The sequence below is a fragment of the Molothrus aeneus genome, chromosome 1, assembly GCF_037042795.1.
Source record: "Molothrus aeneus isolate 106 chromosome 1, BPBGC_Maene_1.0, whole genome shotgun sequence".
Taxonomy (NCBI): Eukaryota; Metazoa; Chordata; class Aves; order Passeriformes; family Icteridae; genus Molothrus; species Molothrus aeneus.
Window position 1 is genome coordinate 29929148 of NC_089646.1, and position 20683 is coordinate 29949830.

Here is a 20683-nt window from a genome sequence, read left to right on the forward strand (position 1 = left end):
GTGCAAGGTTTTGTAAAATAGAATGATTGTAATTGAAAATATTTAACCCTCAAACCAAGGAAATACACAAGTATCTAAGGAGGTGCAGTAGAAAGATGACTTAGTAAAAATAAATAAATAGATAAATAACATATGTTAAAAAAAGAAATAAGATGACAGCAGCAGTGTTGACTTGACGGTTGGACTTGATGGCCCTTTCCAGCCTTGATGATTCTATGAAGCACTGGCAGAACTACCAGCACTCCGAACACTTTCACGGTCTGTACAAGTAAATCCCTGGATATTTCCCTTGGGATCACACAGGCCATGGATTATAGGGGTCCGCCGTCACCGGCGAGGCGCCGCCGCTCGTGCAGGGAACAGAACGGCGGCGGCTCCGGCGGGCGGGGGCCAGGCCCGTGCTCCTGTCGTCACAGCAGCGGGAAACGGGGAACGGGGACCGGGGCTGCTGTCGTCAGAGCAACCGGGACTGGTGTCGTCACAGCAAGGGGGAACAGGGACAGGAGAGCGGGACTCGTGTAGTGACATCAACGGGCTTCGAGAACAGGGGACCGGGGCTGGCGTCGTCACGGGAACGGGGACCGGAGACAGCGCAACGGGCCCCGCCCGCGCGGCGCGAGCCGCCGGATAGCGGGTGACGGCGCCGACGTCACAGCCCTCATTTGCATACATTTACCTTTGCGCCCCACGGCGGCCAATCAGCGGGCGCCGCTCACCTGCTGCGGCCGCACCCGCGCGCGGCCGGGGGCGGGGCCGCGGCCTCCTGGCGGAGCGGCGTCCGCGCGGGGCGGCGGTGGCGGCGGAGCGATGGCGTGCGGGGGCTTCGCCTGCTCCAAGAACTGCCTGTGCGCCCTCAACCTGCTCTACACGGTGCGTGCCCGCCGCGCTCGGGGCCCGCCCGCCGCCGCGGGCTCTGCTTCGTCCCGCTGCTCCCGCCGCCGGCTGGGATGGGATGGGCTGGGCTGGGGAGGGGAGGTGGCGTGGCGGGGCTCGCTGCGCTTCTGCCGGCGGGATGTGGCCGCGGGGGCCGGGGGGGTCCGCGCTGCGGCCGCTGGGCGGTCGCGGCTTCCGGCTCGGGAGGATGGGGAGGGAGGGGTGAGGAGGTGACAGCGGTTAGGCCGGGCTTTGTCACCGCGCGGACGTGGCTGCTGGGGATCAAAATCCAGCGAGGCCCGGGAGCGCTGCCCGCCCGGGGCGGCGGCGGCGGCTGGATCGTCTCCTGCAGGGAGCGGCCCCGGGGCCCGGCTCGCCGGTGCCCTTTTTGTCCGTCTGCAAAGGGCGCTGCACCAGTCCAGGCGTGAAGCAGGGGAGGGTTTGTTTTGTTCCTCAGCCGAGCATCCGCGCCCAAAGGAGTGCAGTTGGGTCAGTGACGAGGCCCCCGGCACCCGCGGCGTTCCTGGGATAAACCAGGCAGTTACCAAGTCGGGCTGCCTGCGGCGGTGGGAAGATACGTGAGGAGGGGGGAAAAAAGTAGGATGTTAAACTGAAATAAATGACTTTGCTCGGGAGCTGCAGGCAGGTGCCTGGTTCTGTTCCAGAGTGTTGGAGGGTCTGTTTTCAACAGAGAAGAAAAAAATCTCCAGTTGTGGTGTAGCTACAGGAATTTTTTTCCTCGATATCTATTTCTAAAGGGCTCAGAAATAACCAGAAACGGGAGTAAGGGTAATGGCTTCCTCTCACAGCACCTCTGGAGAGGTAGAATGTCCTCTAATGTTTCAAGTTTAACAACTGTGCTTGCGAGTGACTTTCAGCAGACTGAAATTGGGGTCAGCCAATGCTTTTGGCTGTTGTATCTGTGCTTTTCCGAAAGCCATGCCCGACCTGGGCTGAAAACAAGACTGGAGAACAAGCAGGTCCACACTGTTCATCAGAACAAACAGTACCTGGCAGTAACTGGACCTGATGGAGCATGAAGGAATGTGGAAGCACCTCTGCTGAATCCAGAGCTGGTTGATGTTCTTGGGTGTATCAGGTGACCCAACCCCCCCTTTCCTCAGGAAAGAGCAAAAGCGAAACCTTTATGTAGGAGAGGCTGCATTGTTACTTGGTCTCCATCCTTGGAGGAGCTTGAGGAGTGAAATATGTCTCTGAAAAAGTCTGGAGCATGCTTAGGCAGCCCAGCCTACCCACTGTGAAAGTTAGCTTGGATCTCTGTGATGGCTCCTGTTGTTGGGCTACACCCAGCCAGAGCAGAGGGGAGCAGATAGATGTTAGATACCTGTAGTTGAAGGTAAGTTTAATGAATGTAGAGTGTCACAATGGAGCTAAGTTAGAGTCATAAAATAGCTGAGGTTGAAAGGGTCCCCAGACTATCATTGTGGTCAACTTTTCATGAGATTTTCCTGTGCCAACAGGTGGGTTATGGGTGCATTATCCCATCCCAATTTTGCTTTTCAGTTAATGCAACACTTGTTTTGTTATTGCTGCTATTATTCCTTGAGTGACAGAAGAGTGAGAGAAATCTGGATCATTCTCAGATGGATGCACAAGTAATACTGTAATGTCATGTGGACAGCAGGTGTTTTTTTTTTCTAATGACTGCATCATTAATTCTACAGTTATATAGCCAGATATTAACCAGGTGTAATGAGTCTGGTAGGTCTTTTGGGCATATCTGGCCTTAGCAAGGGTGGGTTGAACTTTTGGACTTCTGTAGTTCTGTCTGTGGTATCTGTACAGTGTATTTACCACTTTAATCTCTGCTCTGATGTCTGCTTGAGTAGACTTTATTTTGTGGGTGTCACTCTCTCTTCTGTCACTTGACCTGTACAAAACATCTGTTTTTCCTGAAGGGAAGGAATGACATCTTTAAATGATAGTTACAAGAATGTCCAATTATTATTGCTAGTATTGTTTATTAATAAAACAAGTTACAAGACTTAATGCTTTTAAATTCCTAGTTGTGGAAATAACACTTAAAGTGCTTACTTGACCTGGTAGAGTTCTAAAGTGTGTGGGCTTCTCTCTTCCTTGGTTAGACAGAAACCTGAAATAAAGGGTTGAAGCAGCAACCCTTTGAATGATGGACTTATTTCTTCCCAGCTGGAAAAAAATACAGAAGACAATCAGAGCAATAACATAATGTTTGTCTCTTTTAAATAGTGTTCATTCACTAATAAATGGTGAGAAAGGAGTAGTGGTGGTAAGAAGGGAGAGGTGACACTTCTTGGATGTTTTTGTAGCTAGCACTGATGTGTCTGTATGACATGAATTAACCTTGAAAACTGTTTATTGGAGGTTTCAATTTACATTCTGCCTTTCATTAAAACACTCTAAATAAAATATTATATTGGAGCTTAACTTACTTTTAATTTTTTTTAGTACTGCCTTTTTTTATTTTTTGTAGTAGTACACCAAGAAAAATATATGTCCTGGCAGTAATAAATCAGTTACTAGTTTAAGGCAAGAAACCAGAAACCCACTAACCTAACTGCTCACTTAATCTTCTTTTCAGATGTTACTTTGCCGATGATTTTGGTTCTTCTCCTGACTAAGTTAGGGTCCTTAGGCCCTGATTCTATTTTTCAATCTATTTTATATGAGTAATTCTGGCATCTATGCTGAGTCTTGCTGACTTCAGTATGGTTCCTTATGGGTAGAGGAAGAGTAGAAAAAATAATTGAGACTATTTATTGACTCTGAGTATGTGATGATGTATATTGTCAGAATAAAGCCTTACACGGAAGAACTGAGTACAAGAACCTTTAAAATACTAATTTTGGGTATCTGGCCTATTTAGTTTTTATTTAGTCAGTCATATTTACATTTCCCATCAAATGGTAGATCTATACAAACTGTTTAAAGTGCCTGTTCACAGAATTAATCCAAATTCAGGGCTGTCTTTGTAGCTTAAAACTTAAGCCTCTAAGGAAGTCTTCAATGTTTGTGTTGAAGTACAAGCAGTCAATATCTTTGTTCGTATCTGATTTTCGGAGAGGAAGGGGAAGTTCCTAACTAGTGGTGAAAGGCTGAAGTGGTAGGTGAGCCACAAGATTAAATATTCAAATAAAAAAACAGTACTTACAGTTCATTTGGGTGGTGTGTGCTGGTTTTGTCACCCAAGCAGCTACTTAATTATTGCTGCAGCAGGAAACATGAAATGTTTGTTGTCAGTATGTAAACATCTCACGTTTTGATGAGCAGGCTTTATGTTTTCTTACACTTAGAACAGCCATTTGATTTCAATTAAACCATACAGTATCTTTTCCATTAGAAGTGTGTACTTTTTTAGTAGCACAAAGCTTATTCCATAAAGGCATCCACGTTTACTTGTAACACTAGAAAGTACCATATCAAAATAATTCATTTTTTATATTATGTCATTCTCTGAACCTCTTTTTTGATTGTCTATTAAGTGGTTTTTGCATCCATTTTCAAAGCATTGTGTTTGAAAGAGATTTTGGGCTTGTTTGTTTTGTTTTTCCTATCACTGTCTCTTGTTCTCTGGGTGCTTTAATTATTGAAGTTACATTTGGACATTCTGCCCTCTTTATCAAACTTGGTTTCCCTGTATTATGGAAATATGCAAAGATAAGTATAGAAATTCTCAGATTTGGACAGTGTGTGCTTGGTATCATAGGATGATTTGGCTTGGAAGGGACCTTCAAAATCTTGATAATCCAACCCGTCTGGCATGGACAGGGACTCCTACCACTAGACCAGGTTGTTCAAAGCCTCATCCAACCTGGCCTTGAAGATTTTAAGAGGGTTTTTAATTACTAAGGTATTTTATAATAATGTTTGTCTTGCTTTCAGAGTTCCTGATGCAGAGAAATCAGGATCATCTTCCATGCAAATCTGTCTGCTTCATCTTTTTGCTGCATAGGGAAACTTAGTGTCTGAGGCAGGGTGAACATCTGGATTTTCCTTAGGAAAGGGAACGTGTCTTTGTGTTCTCTGATATTTCCTGACTGGCGTAGGGGCTACACAGAGCCAGGGACAAGCAGACAGGAGTTAGAGAAGCACAGTTCTTGCCTCAAGTGGCCATTTCTTTCACATTGATTAGTGAACCTGCAGTCTCTGAGTGCAGCTCCATTTTGGTTTGTTGTAAGTTTGTTTTCAGTTGTAAGATAAATAAGATAAAATACCTGCTGCTTGCCCTGTCTGACAGGCTCTGGTCAGCATTTAGGTGTGCAGCATCCAGAGTTTGCCCCAGCACCAGCCTGTTCTGTGCTGGTCTCCCTCATTGTCACGCTTGGATGCTCAGCAAATGGGACAGGTTGCCTTGGGGCCATTTCTGTTGTTCTCAAGAACATTTTGAAGATGGCAGTATAAGCTGGGCTGTCTAGTCTTGACATGTAAATAAAACTGGTACAGAAGCTCCCAGGTATTGGTCAAGGAAGCTAATGTTGGTCATGTCAGTCTTGTGGCTTTTTTGTTTTCATTGGCATTTTGGGAAGGTTTCTATGCTCACGCTTGAGAACACACAAGAACATAGCAAAAGTACAGACAGATATTTAAAGATGTTTTTCCAGGGCTTGGAAAGGCCTTTGCCTATGCTGTGTGTCAGTTTATAGCCAAAGTGACAGCAGTCTCTGATGGTGGGTCAGAATCTAGACGTATGCTGGGTCCATACACCAGCCAGGAGAGAGTTTTGGTTTTTCATTGTCTTATGCAGAGTGTGCAGTGGGATGTGGAGCTAAGAAGGCAGCCTGTCCTTAGGGAAGGAGGAGAATGACAGGGCACAGAGGAGGAGGGTATATGGAACACAGTCTGTTTTGATACTGCTGGTCTTTTCAGCCATCCTGGTGGTGCAGGTGGGGTCTTTGAAACCAGCACAATTATTGAGAACCCCTTTGAATGTCCTGCAGAAACCTTGTCGCTTATATCATTAGTTGTGGGGTTTTGTACTCCTGCTTTTGTGTTGAAGGAGATAGGATGTGTGGAAGAAGGATCTTTGGCTCACCAGGCTTTATGAAAACATTTTGTAACCCCTTAAACAATGAACAAACGCACAAGTAAAAGTAAACATTTTAGAACATAATTGTTCCTGCTGTACAGGAACAATGCTTCCATTTCCAAAGACCAGAGGGTATTAAGCAGGGGTTAAATCTAACTGACATTTTAGTGTGTAAATAGTTTGTTACATGACCAATAAAGTGAATAACTCTTCACAAGGCCTGAAACTGAAAGAACAGGCTTTTGTGATAGGAGCCAGGAATGCTGCCTTTCACATAAATTGCTTGTTCCACACTACATGTCTCAAGGCTGTTCAGCAATCAGACTGCTGATGACTCTTCATTTAAGTAAGTCTCATAAAGGTGGAAGATTTTGCTTTCTGTTAGAAATTCTTTGGTGGTACCCAGAGCTTTCTTTTGCTCTCAGTAAAGCTGAAGTAGTACTGTAAGGAAATAAAGTTGCTTACAGGTTGAGTAGCTTACAGCAGTGATAGAAACCACTTTAGCTTCATTTTAACTTGCTAAAGGTTATGGTTGCACCACTATGCACTGCCTGTTGTTTTCACGTGGTGTTTTTAAATTAAGTGCCAGGAATCAGTCTTCTGATTGTCTTCTAGATTCTTTATGGCTGTGCAGAAATGGTTGTCCAAGTGGAAGAGGAGAGTAGTGAAAACCTGTAGCTTAAGTGGATATGTCATTTGACATTTAAATTTTAAAGAACCCTTTAAAGTAGCAAAATATGAACTTATATGTGGGGAGAGAGGTTAAGGAGGATGTATTTCATAATTTGTGTAATCTCTCTGGTTTTAGTTCCTGTTCCATATATTCACTTTGACAGCTATTCTGTAAATATTTCCCTTGCTGATACGAGAATAAATGATATATAATCTCTTTACCTAGGAATGGTGAGTCAGTAGTCTGTAAAATTTAAATTCTGAAATGTGGTTTTTACCAACTCCTGTTAATACTGAGGTGGTAAGGAAGCAGGGGGAATACCAGCTTCTGCATATGACTTCCTTCCTAGCCAGCAGTCCAAGCTAGTTGAAATACCAAAAAGTTGCCAGTTAGTCAAGACAGCAGATTTGCTGGTGGCTTGCTGTTGTAGGAAGGAGGAAGTGGTTTTAGCATTTGAATTGTTTCTCATGGCATTGTATAGAGAAATAGTTTGTCAGTATCTTTGTTTCTTTTTTGTAACATGGACTATAAAATTGCACATAAGTACAGCAGGAGCACTTGTGGAAAGAAATATGTTTTGTCCAGTACAGAAAGGAGGGAAATGAGCAGCTGTGTGCACAGGAGAACTTGGATTTAAAGAACAGAGCAAATTTGGGGATTTGTTAGGGAAACTGTTATATTTGGAACAGCTCTGAAGTTCAAATGTGTGTATGTATGTGTATTAAAAAAAGGGAAGTTGCCTAAACTGGAGTCTGATCTCTTCCACTGATCTTGAACTTCAGTCTTCCCTAAAATTTTCCCTATACAGATACTGACATTGGAATAATGTTTTGTCTACTGACAATATGCTTGAATTTTTTTTTCCCATTTGTTTTACTCCAAAGTAGAAATACTCTAATCTCATAGGGAAAACCACTGATCTTCACCTAGAATTTGTGCTACCTAAAGGTTTGTTCTGGTGAAGCATTTACTTAATTTCAAAATTACTAGTTTATATATTAAATTATGCTAAGCCTATATTTGTGTGTGTGCCTTTAAGTAAGATAGCTAGGGTTTGAACTGGTGAAGATAGTCCTTGGTCAGTGCTAAATCCACCTCTTATCTATCTGTTAAAACTTTGATTTTTGGTTTGGAAAGAGTGGTGTGGTCGAAGTGCTGGCTGTGGTGTGTGGTGGTGTTGGTTGTAAGGCATTTTTGGGGCTCATCAGTCCAGGCCCCTGATCAGGATTATGAGTAGCAGTAGCTTGCTATCTGTGACTTAGCCTGTGGAGGAGTCTTGGACACCCCTGAGAACAAAGACCATCCCCAAACCACCTTGCAGGTGTGTTTTCTAATGTCCACTGAACCTCCCAAGCTGTTACTTATGATAACCAGAAGAGTTTGCTTCCATGTTTGTATGACGTGCCTTCAGCTTTACTTAGTATATGATTACCCCAGGCAACCTCTTTGTCATACTAAAGAAACCCAGCTCCATCCCCTCTTCTCACACCTCTCATTATCAAGGCTCCATGCCATTTTACTGACTCCTGCCAGGTTCTCAAATTCCTTTTCCACCCGGGGGACTTGAAATAGAACACAGTATTTGAGCTTCAGTCTCTCCAGCATTATGTTTCCTTGGATTGCACTCTTCTTGGTTTCCCTGTTTGCAGCGAGAGCTCACTCCTGCCTTGTGTTCAACCTGACAATCTGATCTCCAGATCTGTCTCATCTTGTGTTCAACCTGACAAACAATCTGATCTCCAGATCTGTCTCATTAAGGCTGTTGTTCAGCTGGTCCAATCCCAGGCTCCACTGAAGCACCCAGAGCACAATTTTTCACTTTGCAAGGTTCCTGAGGTTGGCTTATTCCTCAAGTTTATCAAGGTATATCTGAGCTAAATCTCTTTTTGGAGAGTCAACCACCCCTCCTTGTTTAGTGTCATCCACATGTTTTTAGATAATTCATTTTGTGTTATATTCAGGTTGTTGATGAAAATACTGTGTGATATTGGCTCCAGCCTTTGTGGTGCTGCTTACCTGCTGCCCAGCAGGATGCTAGGCCATCAATTACTGCTCTTCAAGTTCAGCAGTCTGGCCTGTGGCTGTTCAGTCTTAACAAGCCAATTTCTCCAGCCTTCCTGTGGGAAACTGAATTAGCCCTAATCACTAAAAACTGGTCTGTGATTTCAGATATTTCTGATAAATACATCAAGCAGATATTTTAAGTGTTACTAACCAAAGCTAGCTTTGTCTAAGTAAATTCATATAGGTAAAATGAACTTTCACAGATAATTCAGTCCTCCAAGGATGACACTGTTTACTTTGGGAGGCTTCTGCTGCCATGAAAATGTGGTTTCAGTTAAATAAAATGTGACATTCAGAAGCTCCATAGAGAGTCTTTCTTCCTTCATTGAACAGAAATACTTGGCCTTTTTGCATGTAGGTAAAGCTTGTATGTTTAGAATGTACATGTTAGTAATTTGAAGTGGTTAGGGTCACTAATTTTGTTTCAAGTACACTGTAATAATAAAGCCATAGCAGCTTCAATTTTAGATATATTGCATTCAAATCCTTTCATCTCAAAACACTGGAATAAGCACTATTGAGTGGTTATTTCTAGTGGCTAAACAGTAGATAATGCTGTGAACCTTGCATTGTTTTACAGACTTAAACTATTTTCAAAACAGCTATTTTTCCTTTTTGTAGTAGTGTTGTTTTACTTCAATTTTTTGCATTATGACACTAAAAAACTACATAAGAGAAAGTTATTCCTCTCATTCAGATAGTCTATGCCACCCTGAATATGAAGGAACAACCATAATTTCATCTTTCAGTAAACATGTGGAGGAGACAGAAACTTAACACTAAAACAGTTTCTGGAGTGATTAGTAAAACTGTAGTCTTCAGTTTTGAAAAAGTCAATTTTCCACAATTTCAAGTGACAAGAAAGGAGTGGCCAGTAATGACTTTGATCCACATCATGGATCTGCCTGATTGGATACAGCATTTTCCTATAGTTTGTCAGCCAGAGCCCAGTAGCATGGATCTGTGATCACACTGAATTTCCAGATATTTTAAGGAATTGGACAATTCCTAACTTTGTCAAGGAAAATGGAACCTTGGTATTATGGAGGTAACAGTTTAAAATGAGATTGATAGCTCTAAAACTTGAATTGTTCAATATTGGGTTTAAAATCCAGAGAGGCTTTTTGCCCCCAGTTTATTGAAAACCAGACCTTTTCTAGACTCAACATGTGGCTGTTTCTACCAGAAGAGCTTTTTGTACCAGGGTGTCAGGACAGTTCTGGTGTCATGTAGCTAATTTTATGCATGTATCATCAGATTAATGCAAGATGAGATCAGTAATGGCATCAAGAAGCAACTGGTACCCTGCACTTCACAGACTGTGTTTATCCAGGAGGTCTTAGAGTCACAGATTTTGTCTCTTGTTTTGATTTCAGTATTTTAAGAACAAACTAATTTCATCTAATGCTTTTGGACCTCTTATAAAATGAGCAAAGAGCTGAGCAAACACATATTTTGGTATCCTGGAGGCAGATTGGTGAAAGATTTGCCCTCAGACAGAAAAGTATTGGTGAAAACTATTAGGAACAAAGTTTCATCTGCTCTTCTTTGTGAAATAAATTGAACTTTGTCATTGCTTGTGAGATTTTTTTTTTTAAAGACCTATGTAGTGGAAATGTGAGTTCAGTATTTAGAAGCTGGTGCAGAGCATGGGATGTCAGAAAGCACTTTCTGATTGGAATCGGGCTGTTTGTTTAGTTATTTGCTTCTGGTACTTACATGGAAAAATAAATCTTTCCAGTGGGATGAGACAGTGAAATAAAATGAGTGGGCATAGATCAGAAAAGGTAGGGCTTGCAATGAACTGATTAGCTAGGCTAATTTTTTACTGGTATTGGGAAGTTTATAGCCTTGTGCAGCATGGATTCAGAAAATTTGTCTGTGTAAGAGCCAAGGTGTTTTATTTTATTTTTTTCTTCAGTCCTCTCTGTAATTTTGATTCATGACACTTTGGCCTGTTGTTTTTGTTCTAAATAAATGTGGTAATTTAGGCCTTTTATTTAAGAGAAACAATGACAAATGTGAAATCATCCTAAACTCTGCTAGTACTGGACAATTCCTTTGAATTTTATATTGGTTTTTGTATCTTTATGTGTTAAGAGAGAAGCGTAGGTATAACAAATATCCTGCTTTTGTTCTTGCAAACTCTTGAATTTCTTGTGTGGATTACTGGCTTTTGGTAAAAAGTTTTTTGAGATGTATTCCTGTGTGAAGACAAAAAAAAAATCCACCTGCTGTGTTTAGATCTTGATGAGTGTCTCCAGTTGTTTTAGTAGCTTTCTTGATGTTATCTTAGATTTCCATGTTTCAAAAGCTGCATTACATAGGTAGTCCTCTAAAATGTACTTAAATGGAAAAACATATACAGATGTATTTGGCATTAATACTAACAAGAATTGCCAGATGTAGGGTAAGTATACTAAAGTGATAAGTTGGAAATTACTAGTTACCTTTTTTTTTTTTTAAATCCTTCCTGCCTCTGGGTAAGCAGTAAAATGTGCTTCATGAGAATGTGCCTTGTTTGAATTGAAATGGTGAGCAAGTGTAAGTGCTTGCTCTATACCTGTTGTTGAGCAAAGCCAAGTAGTTGAACTAGACTAAGTGCCTAATGTTTTATATTGTTGGTTTGGATTATTTTAAAACAGCTATAAAGCCGAGTTTTTTTTTTTTTGTGAGATCAGAGTTTTGGAAAGTTAAAACTTGCACATTGGCATCATTTAACAGAAAATGTAATAAGCAATGTTACACTTAGGTCTGTTTCAAACCAGAGAGTCTTGGGCATCTTGTGCCTTGGACATCTGGATTGGCTTTGTCTGCTGCTTCCCTCTTGCTGGACTTCATTACAGATTTCTCTGCAGCTTTTCATGATGGAATTTCTTTTTTCTTGGGATTGTATTTTTTTGGTGTGGAAACAGGAAAGGCTGGAGCTTCCTGCCCATATAAACAATAAATCTCTGTGAAGTAACTGGGACAGATTCCTGCCTGCCTTCCCTGAATACCATGTTTAAAAGGAAGGAAACAGCATAAGTGTTTTGGGTATTAAAATAGGATTCACTTAATAGTAGAGCTATTTTCTTGAAAAAATATGCTGAAGAGACAGGATACCTTCATTGTTTTAGTACTGTATCAAGTCCTTGCAATTCAGATCTGAAATGTCTTTTTTGTGACCATATTAACAATTGTGTTACATTATCAAGTACATAGAAACTTCTTTAGTGAATTAATACAGCTGATTAGAGTAAGCTTTGGCAAAGTGCCCTTTTTTACACATTCAGAGCTGTATAGTGTATATTCTATTTTCTTTAAATATACTGCCACAGTTTAAGAAAACATCCAAAATTTTGGTTCTTACTCCACTCTGAATTAAAGCTGATGATTTTTTAGCTTATTTGTCAGTTATGTTATGAACTACAGTTTAGTGTCTCTAGTCAGTCACTGATAGTACAACATGGCTTGACTTAGAGGTGATTTGAGTTGTAACAGTTCCACATTGACAGTGTGGAAGAATATGTATGCCTTAAAACATCTGGAACTGAAATTACTTAGACAATTACATGGAGGATTGGTTTGTTTGGGGTTGTGTTTCTTTTCTTTACACTAGAAAGAGAAATTGTACCTTTTTAAAAACAACTTAAACGCAAAAAAATTACCTGTGTGTGGGAGCCTGTTTTAATATGCAGTCTAACTTTGTGTTTTCTCTTCCCTCCAGCTGGTGAGCCTGCTGCTGATTGGAATTGCAGCATGGGGAATTGGCTTTGGCCTCATCTCTAGTTTCAGAGTTGTTGGAGTGGTAATCGCAGTAGGAGTCTTCCTCTTCTTTATTGCCTTAGTTGGATTGATCGGTGCAGTGAAACATCATCAAGTATTGCTCTTCTTTGTATCCTTCTGATGCACTGCATCGATTGCAGTGTGGTTCGAGCTGTGTAAACAACCTCCTGTGTCAGCTGAGACTGCTGGGGAGGGGCTTCAGAAACAGAACAGAAATTCACTATCTTGCTTTGGTCAAGTGCAGTCTAAATTAGACTTACTTCCCATTTAACTTCATTTCAGTTTCCTTTTTTCCTTTCCATTGTCTGTGCTTTGAAGATAGAAGTATTCACATCTCTTTTTATAAATAAGACTCTTAATTCTTTGAGAGCTTTTTATGGTAGCTCACTGTGTCACAGGTGCCTCTTGCTGTGTGCTCAGCCCTACATGGGGCTAAAGTAGGTGAACTATTAATGTTTAACTTTTGTGGTCTGTGAATAAGAACTGACCTCCACTTTACAAACAGCTAAATTGTGTGAAGTATCTGCCTCTGAACACAGCAGCCACATTTTGAAAGTACTCCCCAACTTTCAAAACATGATCTTTTGTATCAAAGTTTATTCTTTTTGTTTTATACCATCTTCAGATGCAGTAGTCCAAAAGTGTGTGAGTCTGTGTTCCAAGAGCAACTCTTATCTTTTTTTATTTTTAATCTACACTAAAGTTTTTTTTGGTAATTAATTTCAGGACTTTGTCATTGAAAAAAAGCAACCTGAATATGCAATACCCCAAAAAATATCTTCTCTACTACTTTATTTAAGTGAAGTATAATGAAATTACATGAGTCCCTAAAGCTGGAGCAGATGGCTGGAGATCTTGCTCTCAAGCTCCTTTTATTGACCTCCCTGCTCATGTTCTCTCGCTAGGCAAGAAATACCTAATAAGGAAATACCACCAATGTATAGTAGTAGCCAAAAGAGATAATACATGATGATTGGGTTTTGGGAACATTACTTAGGTCATCTTTTCCACATCCAATCAGAATTTGCTTCCACAGTTCTTTTGTTTTAGAGGACTTAACTGTGACCCGGTGAAATAAGGAATACCATTAGGTACATATGTTGTAAAAGCAAGATTAATTTGAGAGTGTATCCTTAACTATTGATTGTTTCCAGTACATGATTATTCTTCTGCTAGTCTTTATTGTCCAGTTTTCTGTCTCCTGTGCCTGTTTGGCACTAAATGAGGAACAGCAGGTAAGAAAAGTTTCCTGCCTTCTCCGTTAATCTATAGCATAACACTATAAATATATATATACACAGGCACATGTATTTGTATGTAGTCATCCATAAAATGGGGAGAGCATATTTTAAGAAAATCAGCATTGTCCTAGTTATTAAAGAGTCAACCCTGGTCAATGTTTGGCTCTGGTAGCTAGAAAAGAATACATTTGGGTCCTAAAATTACTATTTTTTTTTTTTAAATTTGATTTGTTTTTAAGCTTCCTTTCTAGGTTTATTGTCACAGGTGTAGCAGCATGAAATCTTGATTATATCTCGTGTTCAGCAATTTCAGATAAACTGATGAAATCTTATCTGAAATATACAGTAATCATGGTTGAATTGTTCATGTGTAACTGGAAAGGTCATAATTACATTAGGCAGTTACATGTGAAAGTAAAAGAGTCTTCTATGTGGTATGGAGACCAATTCTGAGTGCATAAGAGGTGGGTAAGGGCACAGTGACTAAACAACAGGTTTCTGCATGTGAGGGTGCTTTTTGTGTATAGCCTGGGCAGTCCCAGCTAGATTAGTCGCATTTCCCTTTATTAGTGATCTTGTTGGGTTTAGCAAAAACAAAGGAAGGAAAGGAATTACCCATGAATATGCTGCTGTTAGGTGCTGTTCTTTCTTTAGCTACACAGCCTCTTTGGACACTCCAGTTGTTTTTAATATATTTATATTCTCCTCTTAAGCATCAAGATCTGAAGGCTTTAGTTAGGACATTATCAACTAGATTTTGTATGTTGGCTTGCAATGTAAAACAGTTTAAAAATTAATGTAATATGTATTTGCTTATGGCTTCTAGAGTGAACTTCTAGAGGTGGGATGGAGTAACACCAACAGCGCAAGAACAGATATTGAGAGAAATCTGAATTGTTGTGGATTCAGAGTTTTTTATCCGAATGAAACCTGCGCCGCTGTAAGTTTTTCAAGTGGGAAAAAACATAACTTATTCACACGGGGTTTGTTCGAAAATGTTTCCACAGTTACAGCAAGCAGCATTTTAACAGGTGTGTAATGTAGTTGTTACCGTGACACTAAGCTCTTAACTTACTGGAAAGACAGTTGCAGGGCACCCTGCAATGTTTGTACTCCATTGTCATTTATTTATACACTTGAGCTTTTGGAGTCTTTTAAAACTTCTGTAGTTTTGTCCATGGGTAGCAGTCTCTTCTAGAGCAAACTAGATGCTTTCAAACAACAAAGTGTTATCAGCAAATGGAAAGCAATTCTCTGTATCTGTTGCAGGATTGTCTTAGAAATCTCCACTGTAGACCATGTGCACCAATAATGGAAGAATATGCTGGAATGGTGCTGAGATTTGTTGGTGGGATAGGACTCTTCTTCAGCTTCACAGAGGTGAGTGGGTGGTTGGAAAATTGAGTGCTTTTTCCCCACTTTTAAAGCTTTGCTTTGTGAAGCACATTTTTAGGGGGTTTATTACAGGAAACCTCACTGCAGTCTCAGGAATCAGATAATTAATTAGGCCAAATTTCTCAAAGCTATGACCTTGATGACAGACCTGTGTCTGTTAGAAGGAAGGCTTTTCTTGCAGCTTTTTTATTTAGACAACAAACCTCAGCATTAAAATGTGGTGATGTAAAGTTTAAGCTTGTCAGAAACTTAGCTGTTCAAGTCTACCTTTCTCCAGCAGTATTAAAAGAGAGCTGTTGCTTTACCTTGTTCCCTTTTCTTCCCACCTATTCCCCACTCTAGCACACATAAGGTCTTTGAGGATTTTTTTTTTGTGCCACCTGTAATGCAAAGATGGAGTTGCAAAAGAGTGAACTTTATTTTAAACAGTAGGTTAAAATTAAGAAGGTCTTTGGCTCTTTGCTTTAATACCATGATGATGCATAACTTGCTTTATTGATTGGAGCATAAAAATCCTCAGAGTAGGCCTTTCCTAATCCCAGAGAGGAGCATGTGAAAATGCTCTTCCTGCTGCTTAGTGCACTTTTGAGAAGGTTTGTAAATAAGACAGCAAGAGGACACATACTGCAACTTAAACAGAATCACACAGATCTCAGCCATCTCAGCTAAAAATGTGAAGGTGCTGGGGGGAATGAAAAGATTTGAAAATGCACAAGAATAGCTTTATAGTTAAGTGGTAATGGTAAAATGAAACGGTTCGGAGGATTTTTTTGTCATTATGTTAAAAGCAGCTTTATGAGTATTTTTCATTTGGGAAGGGGAGAAGAATAATTTAACTTTTGTTATAAAAACAATTGGAAATTTTTTATTGCATTGTGAATATGAGTTTGGCTTTTGTTGTTCATAGTTTTGTGGTTTTTGTTTTGTTTTTCTCTCTGTTGCTAGGGTATGATTTTTCTTAGAGAGAGAGGGTGTATTCTTTTTTCTAATTAAGAAAGATGGAGTGTGGTTGTACAATTTTAGCAACAGTAAAATATCCTAAACTTGTATCCTACACTGAAAATTCTTTGTCATGATTTTGTGTTTAAAACAAATTTTGTAAAACTAGAAGATGGGATGGAAACTCTCTGCTTAATAATAACTTTGGTTTTTATTTTCAGATTCTGGGAGTTTGGCTGACCTACAGATACAGGAACCAAAAGGATCCCCGTGCAAACCCTAGTGCATTTATTTGATGAGTTTATAAAGGACTAAATCTTCTCTCTGCACCATCTACTTAAAAATACTGATTCTCCATAGTTTGGTATTTCTCCATAATAGTTATTCTACATGTACTCAAAATAAAACACAAGTCCTGTAGGAAATGTGTAGTTTTCATATTTAATTTCTACTATTTTTCTTCTAAGAATCTCTATCTTAAAGTAGATGGGTGCATTCAGTAGCTGGGCAGAGTTGAACTGCTGGTTAAGACTTTGTTAATTGTTATGGTAAACTCTGTACAATGAGTTTTATAGCACTACTGGGTTATCTGCTGTAAAAAAAAAAAACCTAGAGGTATTTTCTGCTGTATTCATTGATTACAGAAATTCACGTGAATTCTCATTAAAATGATAAAAATTTATGGTGGATGGTTGAGTATGATTTACTTAGGTTTTAGGATGTACTCTAGTAAACTTTTTTGTCTCCCACTTTCTTGTTAAGGTAAAAATAGAAGCTAGAGATGTTATTTTCTATAGTGCACAAAAGTGTATGTTAATGACTACTGTAGTCTTCACCCCTCCCCTTTCCTGATTGTTTTGGTTTTCTGGTAGCTTTAGAATTTTGTTGAGAATAAAAACAATGTTAATGAATATTGTCATTATGAGAACAATGAATGAAGAAAACCAGGAGAATGTAATCTGCAGCTGATTAACTTGAAACTTTTTTCCCTTGACAATGAATGAGGTTTGGTATTTGCACAATCAATGTCTGTCATCTCTGATATAAGAAACTTGATGTCTGGAAAGTTGTTGTACAGCTGGTTTTTTTTTAGATGGTGTAAAGTCATTGTTGTAATAACTCAGCAGTGTATATTTCTGTGTCATCCAGATAACAGTCTTGATTTCATGAGAGGTTGAATGACATGTAAAAAAAAAAACAAGAAAGAAAAACAGCAACAAAAAAATTGCTTTCCAGTAGTTTGTTTTCTGAAAACAAAGAATTCAAGTTAGAATGGTATGTTACCCATGTAGAAAGTGTTGTCTGAGCTGAAGGGGTGCATGGTCCCTCTTGCTGCCTGTGAAAGAAGTGGTTCATCAGCTGAAACAGCAGACATCTAAACACGCAAGGTGCACAGCGTCCCATTTGTTTCTAACCATACTGAATTGCAGATCTGCACTGCACCTTTTCTTCATTCATTCTTCACTCAGTTGCTGCTGCAGTCAGGGTAGGCAGTTGCTGTAGCCTGAAAGACAAAACTACAGGAAGGAAAGGGGAAGAGTATTAAGGCCCTCTGCCAAGGAATACAGCATCTGAGCAAGGTGGAAAGGAAATCTGGAGGCAGACAGAAGTAGATTCTCATACAGTCAGTCACCCATTACTAGAGAGATCCCTCCTTATTCCTGCAGAGGAGGCAAAAAGTTGAAACACATACCCATCAAAGCACTTTCAGACTTTCATGAGCTGAGTGCTTCTGAAGAAGGATTTATCTTGAGGTTTTGAAGGGGAAGAGCAGAAACTAAAAGCAGAGGGATGTCAAGAACTTGCTATAGAACTGCTTCTCTTCAGGTGTAGCTGAATTTTCAGCATTCAGGGTCAGCACCTTCTCCTGGAGCTGCTCTGGGAGCTGCTGCTGTGCTGTGCCTACCCAGCAGCTGTGTCTGGCTCAAACACAGACCTGGAGATCCAGGGTATGAGCCCACTCATGTGCTGAAACACCTTAAGAGCTTCAGGCCTGCTGAAGTCTAATAAAATCTACACAGTGCTTTTCTTCTCCCAGTTGCTGTTCTGTTGCCCTCACTTTCTCTCCAGCCATTCCCAATATATGTTAAGAGGACAGTGATGATCTCATGGCTGCCTTTAGGAGCAGTTAATTTTCCTGGTCTACACAGGTTCTGTGTTTTGTGCATTACAGTAATAAATCCATGGAGAGGGCTAATGTTGCTTAAAATAATACCACATTGCTGCTTCAATTTTAACTTTTTTCCTAATTGTTTTTGTAGTGCTTAGTTTTGGGTGGATCTGGTTTCAGAAATATGGTAGGTTATACTGGAGTGTAAACGTGCACCAATGCAAAAATACTGAAAATATTGCCACTTCCAAAAATCTCATGTCTCATAATGTGAATTTGTTTTAGTAGTCAGAAGATAGATCAGTGGATTGTATGGAATGATTAAAGTTTTTCTATTGTATTAAAAATACATTGTCTCTTTGGGATTGTGGTTAAACAAACCCATCCAGCCACAAAAAACTTGAAATTCCCAATCAGAGGTGTGATTTTGCTTTCCAAACCTGATTCTGAAAGGGGATAGTAAAACACGAGTCTGACTTTGTTTTTGGAAGGTGAAGAGTGTTGCCTCTCAGAGAAAGTCTGACTCATTTGAGTATCCAAGAAATGCCATACTATTCTGACACGCCAAACTAGAGCACTTAAAAAAGTTATTTATACCTATTCTTGGTGGGTTTTGTCATTGAACTTCATTGCTTTCTCTTCTTGAAAAATGTTTTCACCACTCAAAAGATTTTTTGTTGTTTTCTAGAGATGCATTTTAATTTTCATCTGACTGCTTGAGATTTGGACTTCATTTTAACCAGATTTTCTAGAAGCTATTTACAGCAGCACAGTGTCAAAGTAATGGAGTGATATAACTTGGAGCATTCTTACTGCTTTCATTAGATGTCTTTTGGCTTTAATTTGTTGAAATGCTTTCTTCAAGCTGGTTATTCAGCAGCTGGAGCTGCTCTGGGAGCTGCTGCTGTGCTGTGCCTACCCAGCAGCTGTGTCTGGCTCAAACACAGACCTGGAGATCCAGGGTATGAGCCCACTCATGTGCTGAAACACCTTAAGAGCTTCAGGCCTGCTGAAGTCTAATAAAATCTACACAGTGCTTTTCTTCTCCCAGTTGCTGTTCTGTTGCCCTCACTTTCTCTCCAGCCATTCCCAATATATGTTAAGAGGACAGTGATGATCTCATGGCTGCCTTTAGGAGCAGTTAATTTTCCTGGTCTACACAGGTTCTGTGTTTTGTGCATTACAGTAATAAATCCATGGAGAGGGCTAATGTTGCTTAAAATAATACCACATTGCTGCTTCAATTTTAACTTTTTTCCTAATTGTTTTTGTAGTGCTTAGTTTTGGGTGGATCTGGTTTCAGAAATATGGTAGGTTATACTGGAGTGTAAACGTGCACCAATGCAAAAATACTGAAAATATTGCCACTTCCAAAAATCTCATGTCTCATAATGTGAATTTGTTTTAGTAGTCAGAAGATAGATCAGTGGATTGTATGGAATGATTAAAGTTTTTCTATTGTATTAAAAATACATTGTCTCTTTGGGATTGTGGTTAAACAAACCCATCCAGCCACAAAAAACTTGAAATTCCCAATCAGAGGTGTGATTTTGCTTTCCAAACCTGATTCTGAAAGGGGATAGTAAAACACGAGTCTGACTTTGTTTTTGGAAGGTGAAGAGTGTTGCCTCTCAGAGAAAGTCTGACTCATTTGAGTATCCAAGAAATGCCATACTATTCTGACACGCCAAACTAGAGCACTTAAAAAAGTTATTTATACCTATTCTTGGTGGGTTTTGTCATTGAACTTCATTGCTTTCTCTTCTTGAAAAATGTTTTCACCACTCAAAAGATTTTTTGTTGTTTTCTAGAGATGCATTTTAATTTTCATCTGACTGCTTGAGATTTGGACTTCATTTTAACCAGATTTTCTAGAAGCTATTTACAGCAGCACAGTGTCAAAGTAATGGAGTGATATAACTTGGAGCATTCTTACTGCTTTCATTAGATGTCTTTTGGCTTTAATTTGTTGAAATGCTTTCTTCAAGCTGGTTATTCTGGAAAAATGTAGAAAGATGTCTTCTTTCAAAATGCATATGAATTTTTATAATATAAAAACAATTGGCTATAAAGCAATCTAATTCTTCTCCATCTGTGTGAGAAAGTGAATCCAGATATTGACTAACATCCTGATACTACTGCACAGTATCTGCACCTTTCACATGAAAGTAACTATTACAAAAGGGAAGGCTTGTATAACTTGAAGTCATCTGTAAAAACATTCCTTAAAAGCTATAGCTGACAAGTGAATAGGAATGAGTTAGTGTTCTTAACTTGGATTATTATTTTAGACCTAATTAATTAAAAGATTGTCTGAATACTAGCAGAATTCTTAAAACCCCCATATCCATCCTGTGTACTTTGGGTTATCTAACGATCATAAGTATTTTAGCAATGATGCCCAGGTTTTCCAAAGAAATTGAAAGAGGCTTTTTTAGTTATCTCAATTTGGCTTAATGCCTCTTTAAGCCCCCCCAAAAATATGTATTTAGAAGAAAGGATTAAAAGAGCAGGATTAAGTTGACTATTTATTTATTAAGATTCTTGCAGATTTGGTTGCGGTGAAAAGTACATGGGAAAAGCATAGCCTTGAG

The 20683-nt window shown here is 39.7% G+C and overlaps 1 protein-coding gene across 1 annotated transcript; it reads left to right on the top strand.

Annotated features, from left to right (window-relative positions):
* Window positions 1–737: 737 nt before the first annotated feature.
* On the top strand, window positions 738–16890 carry TSPAN13 (tetraspanin 13). Its single transcript, XM_066554082.1, has 6 exons — window positions 738–870; window positions 12346–12513; window positions 13559–13639; window positions 14472–14585; window positions 14915–15025; window positions 16201–16890. Exons 1-6 carry the CDS (start codon window positions 808–810, stop codon window positions 16273–16275), a joined length of 612 nt encoding a protein of 203 aa, XP_066410179.1. The 5' UTR covers window positions 738–807; the 3' UTR covers window positions 16276–16890.
* Window positions 16891–20683: the final 3793 nt, after the last annotated feature.